Here is an 8,444-nt window from a genome sequence, read left to right on the forward strand (position 1 = left end):
ATTTCCAAAAGGCTCAAATATTGTTTCCTCATGGTTATAGTAAGTGAGTGAGTTTAGTTTTACACCGCTTTTAGCAATAATCCAGCAATATCACGGGCTTCACAGAAATGGACTTTACACATTGTATCCATGTGGGCAATCGAACGTGGGTCTTCGGTGTGACGAGCAAACGCTTTAACCACCAGGCTTCCCCACCGCCCCTCGTGGTTAGAATATACACTGTCTCATTTAGGATTTCAAAAAGGAGAAATGTTTAGAATATCTAAAGGACACGGGGTGGGCACTTGGCATACCTTTGCGCGTTTTTGTGACGGGTGCCACCGTGGGACAATTTCTCATCTTGCGCCAAGGCCAGAACACGTTTCATAGGAACGGTCTATCTCAAAGCCTCATATATTGTTTCCACGTGGTTAGAATATTCGCGGCCTCAGTAAAGCTTTCAAAAATGAGATATGTTGGGGATATTTCTAAAACAACAGGCGGACATTTGACATGCCTTTGCACGCATTTGTGAGGTGTGCCACAGTGGGATAATTTCTTGAGCATGATCAACTTTCCTTCAATCATCCTGTGATATCCTTTCGGAATATCAAGTCCGCCCTTTATTTGATTGTGAAAAAGGTGGTGTCTTGTATATTCTATCAAGTTTCTCATGTGTATCTTAGTAACTTATTTACCTGTTATCAACCTCAATACAACATCAATTTCACAAAAAGCAACAGCCGTAAATATTCCGACCTTCTTGTACAGAAAGAATCGACTTACGCGCACAGATGTTTCGGATCCAAAGCGGGGCGTCTACTGCGGCAAGTTCCTTTGGATGCATTTTCAACGCACTTGGTGTCGAAATCTAATAACAGACAACCATAAGAATGATTCATTGTATCAGCCTAAATGCAAAACCATTAAACTAATTAGAATACAAAATATAAACGTCAGTTGTTTTCGTTTTTACTTCTAAATCTGGTCGTTTAAACTAACTTAGACATGCATCCCATATACATATACATATTTCATATATCGCCACCGGTTTAACCTCTGCACACGTGGAATTAGTCGTATGGTTGTTGTTTTTATATTTTGCGTCTCATTGCTCCCCTAAAAAAGACATACACGTGGAGACAACGAACTCATGCTGAACTACTCACCCCCGATATGACCACAGAGTTTGGCCAAGCCGTCTTGCACTGTCTGGGAGTCGGCCACTGTGGGCTTCATCGCGTCATCGCTGCATTGCTTCTGTACCTGCAGAGTACAGTTCACTGCCTGCTGGTAGTCCTTCAGATTACTGTACGACATAGAACGTTACATCTGTGTCCCAATGTCTTCATACTGTAACAAGTATATATTCTATGTATGTAGCACTTACTATTAAGTCACGCTTTCCCTCATTCTGAGATAAGTTCTTTTGAAATATTTTGCAGTTCGTCTTTCAGTTTATGTGCACTTTTCGAAAATCATTGGATATCAGTCACCTGAAACTGGTGTAAAAATATTCATAGCAGGTTGTGTCACAACAAGGTCGTTCACTTGCTTAATTCGTGACACAGCCTCTGAAATTCAGATAAACTCGCAGAGAAATACTGAATATTGAAAATAAATTTCAGATATACTCGCAGAGAAATACTGAATATTGAAAATGAAAGCATGTGACTTGTTGATAAAAGATACATAATATTATATATGTTTGTCTCTTTGGGAAAAATTAATAACATGTTTTGGTGACTTTATTATCTATGTTCAGCTACATTTCTGTACACATTTGGAAATTCGCTTCATTTACCAGCTGGCTAACAATGACCCACATTCATGGTACAGTGGCTGTGGTGACTGAAGCAATATCATGAAGGTGTAGTGGATAATGATGAAACTGTCTAAAGACGCCAGAGAGACAACCTTGCAATACCATGTATTGTCACAAAACATCGATACTTCTTGTGACTTCCATTATATATGTTGCACATTTGCAATTTCCAGTTCTTTTAATACCTGACGTTCTCTGTTTGTATGGAACACAGTCACGTGTTACAACAGGATCACGAGGAGACAGTATGGGATTACTAGAAAACATTTTTTTAAATAATATATACCTGCACATATTGTCATCCATTGTAATAGCGCGCATAATGTGCTGGCTAGTGTCTTCACTGGTTAGGTTTTCCGGGAATTGGAACAGTATCCCGTTGTAGACTAAGCATTGATGGTAGCTACTTCGAATGTCTTCAGTGGTGGAACAGTCCACGGTGGGTGTGTCTAAACTGTTGGGTGTTAGGCCTAATGAAAGTCAACACATGAATGTTAAAGTCGTAGGAACATGAAGACTGGAATACAGTGGTACATACCTATAGATCTATTTACATTTATTGTCGGTTCCTGTGACAGGTGTGGGTTGCTGATCTTCCAGGGCATTATAGAAAAAAATTGGTGTAACACGATAACGAAATAACGCCAAATCAATACATAAGTAGCATGTTTTCAAACCAAACATAACTTAAGAGATAATGACTTGAAGTTTTGATAAATGTGTGCATGTATAATGTTCTGACGGTAGCAAACCTTGACATTGTGTACCTGTTCCTGCATTCACCTGTTTAATTATTTTACAACATGAAACAGAGTTAAAGTAAAGTAGGCAAATGCCCTTGAAACACCAATACATAGACTGCTATTAATCACACATGTTGTGACAAGCCTATAGAAACGGGCGTACATTCTGTGTTGTTTGGCTGGTATCCATTGTAGATGTGGAGTGCGACCTGGCCACAAGCTGGCATGTACTTCTGGACACAGATCGATGACATCTTTTCTGTCCTGACATTAATACGGACATATATAGCGTAGATGGAAGTAACCTTTTATGCACACTAACATGCTCAGCTTTTATAACTCGTTTTATATGTTGATGGTGAAGAAAAGAAAGTCATATTTCTTATGCCAGGAATATTTGGGAAAGGTAATATCTTAAGAACGTGTTCATGGATTTCAGCATGCCATTCTAAATAATATATAAGTTTGTGTGGCGAAAAGGATGAAAACGACCCAACAACCATTTGATATGGTTGATGTGAATTGCAGAAACGCTTTTCAAGACCAAACCCTTTAAAGACATCGGTCGTCATGAGACACATCTAGGCACACACACGAGTTCAAAGGATCTTAAATCAGGAATACTCACATGCAAGTTGCCTTGTGGTCAACTTCTGTAAATTTGAGTTTAATCAAATCGCTGGTAGTCAAGTACTTGTGGGTAGAGCTGCAGTCCCCAATTTTAGACGCCATTTCGAACATGCAGGTTATTTTGAATTCTTTAGGAACAAAGACGTAATGTTTAGTTGAATACAGAACATCGGTGCAAGTGAATACACAAGCCAAGGCTTACAATAATAGTACCAGATATGTATTCCTTCGGTGACTTTTGTAAAACTGACGAACGTATCATGTATCTGAGCATCTAAGGCAGACACCAAATAGACAGGTATTTACTACTGAAGTAATATCTTGATACCTCATATCTACAAGTACTGCTAGTGTCAAACACAAATATGTTGATGTAGCTGCAGCAGGGAGTGATTTGATAACGCAAAACCAAATGGAATCAAACCTTTTATCCAGTTAACGAAGGTTGAGTTGTCGCGTTTCATCAATGAATATGAATATTTTTCACAAAATTACGTGGTGACATAGTTTCTGTACTGTAGTTTTTCCGTGAAAAAAACAAATAGCGAAACCTATCCTATATTGATAACTGATTCTGATTTCAAATCTAACTGTACAGGCTATACAGCCAAAACAAACTGCTCACATCTTTTGCAGACATACTTTGAAAAAAGTTAGAAACACTGTCATTTTTGGGATTGAATGTGTCCTTTGTGGCTTAAAATTTGTCTTGACAACATCACTAGTTTTGACATAGCAAAGCAATATACATATGATGACAATACCATTGCAAGATTACTTTCATCCTTGGCGTGTCCTTAAAATCCCGAATTCATTTGCAGTCATCATTTTTACCTGATTCCAGAGCCATTGCACTTGTTAAAAATATATCCACGGCAAACACCAATATCCCACACAACAAACTTCATTTATATAACAACGAGACGTTATTATATTCAAAGGTTCGGGGCATTTTGTCAAAGATGAAAGCAAGCATGGCACCTAAATCTTACTTAGGAAACATTATGTACGCATGCATAATATTATAGAAATGGCTTTGAAAGTATATTTTAAGGAAAGTTTACGAGATATCGCAGTATATTAAGATTGTATAACATCTACATCTATTTAGTTTTCTTATTTTGAATGTTCAAATTACGAAAGACGTACCATATATGAAGTAGGAAATTTTACATCAACAGTTTTTAAATGAAACCTGATATTTATGATGGTGGGGCCCGATTAAGCATGCGGAAAAATCATTTGAGAATCAAAGAGGTACATAAATATATACTCTGTACTCACTGTCCAAGTTGGCGCACATATATTCTTGTAACTTCATATCGTACGCTGGTGTTAGAGGCGTACTGGTGTTACATTTAGCTAGTATAGTTTCCGTACACTCTTGCGATTTCTCGTAAGCATCAACATTCCTGGAACAGGTTTTGTTAACTAGCAATGCTGTACCATGGACAGTATGAACACTATGTACAGGTATCGTGCATGTACTGTTTTGCTACAACCTTATCTATACTGAACATCATTGAAAACGCACCACCTGTATTAGTTTGGATTTCCAAGAGCATAAATGACCAATCGGTGTAAATTTTACATACTTTTGTAGACCAATGATTGGTAAAAAAAAGAAGCAAGAACCAATGCAGCAAAACAGTGAAGTTTTAATTCAACTGACCATGAAAGAAAGATGGAGTCAAATTGGAAAGTCAGTAACGTGTATGACCACCGTTAGCAGTTACAGAAGCTATGCAACGTCTCCTCATTGAACTGATAAGTCTCTGAATAATGTTTTGAGGCAATGCATTCCATTCTTGTTGCAAGGCATTCTCAAGTTCCCCAAGGTTGTTGATCTGTGGGCGACGTGAGAGGCGTTGGCTGATGTAATCCCACAAGTGTTCAATGGGAGACAAATCTGGTGACAATGCAGGCCATGGATGTAGAGGAATGTTGCTGCTTGCCAGAAACTGTGTTGCAACACGTGCAGTGTGCGCTCGCGCATTGTCCTGCTGGAATGTGTGCAGATCTTGATGTTGGTTAAAGAAGGGAACGACGTTCTTCTGAAGAATGGTGTCACGGTAGTAAAGGGCATTCACTCTGCCACGACAAACTACCAGAGCGGCTTTGTGATGATAACTGATCCCTCCTCACACCATAATGCTGCCTCCACCCCACCGATCTGCTGCAAAACACAGTCCTGATGGATACGTTCTCCCCGTAGACGCCATACCCGTAGACGCCCGTCAGCATTTCGCAAGTGAAAACGTGACTCGTCGAAGAACACAACACCATGCCAACGTCGTAACAACCACAAACGATGCTGTTCAGCCCATCGTCGGCGTTCACGGCGATGTCTATCAGTCAGGATGTGTCCAACATAAGGGCGTCGACACCGTAATCCTGCCGCACAGAGACGGCGTCGGACGGTGGAGGCACTGATCAAACCACGTCGGCCTTGGACAGTTTCAAACTGGCGATTTCCATTCCAGACTACACCTTGCTTTGACTAAGTTCACGATTCGAAAATTCTAAAAGGTAAAAATCTGTCTATGCATTGTTGGATGCGGTGGTTTGCATGAAAAACAGCAGTCAGCAGACTGAAAAGGTCAGTCTTGTGATACAGATAGAAGTGGAATACTGTCCATTGGAAAGCACTTGCTGCAATCAAGTCATCGTTACAATTGTTTTCATCGTTTATCTATTTTATCTGGAAAAGTACTATTGTAAGTAAAGTCCATACTAACCTGCATATATCGGCTAAATATGCCGGGGTTATCAGTTTAGGCCAAACGGAAAAGTTGGCAATGGAAGGCAATTTGAGAGGGATATTGTACTCATCAAAACACTTCTGTCCAGGTACGAGTATAGACTGTGGATCAGAACAGTTGACTTGCTGTGAGAGAGCGGTCATATCCAACGTCCCATCATTACCTGGAATAATTTCATTGAGTTATCTAAAGACGTATGTACTGATGTACTGGTATGTATTATGATGAAGTCTGATAATTTGTCTTCGTTTATAACCGAAAAGTAGGCTTACTTTTAAAAAAACAACTTTCCCAGATTGAAATAGGTATATTAGTTCTTGAGCGATTTGCAAATTGGAATCACAGTTTCTCATTGCACCGGAAGTCGTGGATACATCATCAACTGAGTGAGTGAGTGAGTGAGTGAGTGAGTGAGTGAGTGAGTGAGTGAGTGAGTGAGTGAGTGAGTGAGTGAGTGAGTGAGTGAGTGAGTGAGTGAGTGAGTGAGTGAGTGAGTGAGTGAGTGAGTGAGTGAGTGAGTGAGTGAGTGAGTGTTTAATGTTTGCAATTCACACCATCAATACAAACATAATGTTTATTTGGATCCCACTTTTGCAGTATAACCCTAGATGGGAAATATGTTTTTTCAAACTCGCCCACAAACTTCCGTAGAAGTAGCCCTAGTACTCGGTAGGTTGCATATGGAAAAGTTAGATTCGGGATAGTTGATGAACCCAAGTCAGATGAAGTTTACATTTCAAGAGACGGATATATAAGTGACGGCAGCACGTAGAAATACTTACCTGAAATAAAAAAAAACAACGCGAACAGATACAAGAGTCCCATCGTTCCAACCGTTTCTTGGCAAAGATTCACGTTCCTCTGCGTAATTACAGTGCTGAATTATGTACTGGGCTTGATACACTCCCACATTGTTATCTGTGCAGAATGTAACATCTGGCTGATTACACAAAATCATAACAGATAACGGCAAAGCTAAATAGTGTTAAAATCATTTTTTATGATATATGCGGATAGCAGTTTCTAGATTACCTATTCTGGCTCTATGTTGACTTATCTTTGAATATATTTCCATCACACATACACACACGCACGCGCGCAAGCACGCACGCACATATCTTAAGTCGGTAAGCCTTGCCTGATTCATAAATCAGAAGTGTTTAAGCACACATATTGCTGTAAGTAAAGCCCAGTGTTAAGTCTGACTTGACTCGGGCTAATTAGTTTAATAGACAATTATAACTATATGCAGCTTGCCTAAATTGCCCTTTGTATAATTGCAATCAGTGTTTCAGTCAACACTACCAACTGCCTGTCGGGAGATTAAGTGGTATTGAACAGCGTACAGTTTCATCGATCACCTGTTACACGGATACGCAACATTGTCCCACCTTCTGAACATTAAGGTATGAACACCACAGTGAGGTTCAGCCTCAGTAATCTCGATTACATCAGCGTTAGCTGGACGCCATCGTCCCAGTGGAGTTGTCCGAATTTACACATTTCTAGATGGTCTAGTCACAAGTAAATGCTATATTTCCACGGTGTTGACGTTGTTAACAGTTGTTTTTCCAAAGACGATATATACAGGTGAATGAGGTCCGGGTCAAACGTTATGATGATCCATCATTTGTGTCATTTGAAACAAATGCTCTTAATTTGGTGCGTAATGCATTCCCATTACTGAAACTTGGCGAGGGTTCGAAAGAGACGCACCTGGCATCCACACATGTAGGCTCACTTCATGCATCAGCGAAAAAAAATGATGTCCGATACTGGGGGTGTAACGATGCATCGAACTATCCATTGATTGCCATTGTGAGCCCCCAGATAGTACTTTATCGATAGGTGTATGAAATGACGATCCAATACTTTGACAGTTGCATCAACTATCGATACTATCACTTTAATTTGTTTTATAAATAACGGTAACTTGAAAACATGTTCTGTCCTACAGTCCTATCCCCGATTCAGATTAACCTCGATTTGCTGTAAGCGACAGCATTTTGCAGTGATAGTTCACACACACACACACACACACACACACAAAAACAACAACAAAACACACACACACCCCTCCCCTTACCAAAATGGCAGCTCACGCGGACAGCGGGGATTTTGCGAAATTTCAAATTGTAAACAATACAGCTGCAGCTGTATGGGAACACTTTGGGTAAAAACAGATAAAGTGGACAAGAAGCGAGTTGCATGTTGGAAGTGTAAGCTGATATTGAAGTATTGTGGAAATACAGCAAATTTGACTGATCATGTTCGTCGGAGACACGGTCTTGATGCGCTTGCCCCAACCAAGGGTAGGCCTAAGAGACAAACAACCCTGACAGTGATAAATGACAACACTACTCTACTTCCGTCTTTAAAAGGAGCAAGAGACATTTCGGCAGCCATTCTTGAACTTATTGTGAAAGATTTGCGACCAGCCAGTGTTGTCCAAAATGATTCGTTTAGGAACATGTTGAGTGTTTTGGAACCACGTTACACATTCTC

At 39.9% G+C, this 8,444-nt stretch overlaps 2 protein-coding genes across 4 annotated transcripts in view; both read right to left on the reverse strand.

Moving 5' to 3' along the window:
- LOC124258194 overlaps window positions 1-6,804 on the reverse strand; it is a 33,694-nt gene extending 26,890 nt beyond the window's left edge. For 2 of the 3 annotated variants that reach the window (XM_046692256.1, XM_046692265.1), the window contains exons 1-8: window positions 6,722-6,804; window positions 5,916-6,102; window positions 4,462-4,589; window positions 3,176-3,305; window positions 2,711-2,811; window positions 2,091-2,274; window positions 1,149-1,288; window positions 766-850 (exon numbers count right to left, since the gene is read on the reverse strand). In XM_046692256.1, the coding sequence (XP_046548212.1) occupies window positions 766-850; window positions 1,149-1,288; window positions 2,091-2,274; window positions 2,711-2,811; window positions 3,176-3,305; window positions 4,462-4,589; window positions 5,916-6,102; window positions 6,722-6,764 (998 nt within the window). In that variant the 5' untranslated portion in view covers window positions 6,765-6,804. The remainder of the gene's footprint in view (window positions 1-765; window positions 851-1,148; window positions 1,289-2,090; window positions 2,275-2,710; window positions 2,812-3,175; window positions 3,306-4,461; window positions 4,590-5,915; window positions 6,103-6,721) is intronic. The other variant, XM_046692270.1, reaches the window with a different exon arrangement.
- Window positions 1-8,444, reverse strand: part of LOC124258140 — a 99,407-nt gene that overhangs the window by 53,177 nt on the left and 37,786 nt on the right. The window lies entirely within an intron of this gene.

This window comes from Haliotis rubra, unplaced genomic scaffold (assembly GCF_003918875.1).
Source record: "Haliotis rubra isolate DU_JTF1 unplaced genomic scaffold, ASM391887v1 Scf1170, whole genome shotgun sequence".
Taxonomy (NCBI): Eukaryota; Metazoa; Mollusca; class Gastropoda; order Lepetellida; family Haliotidae; genus Haliotis; species Haliotis rubra.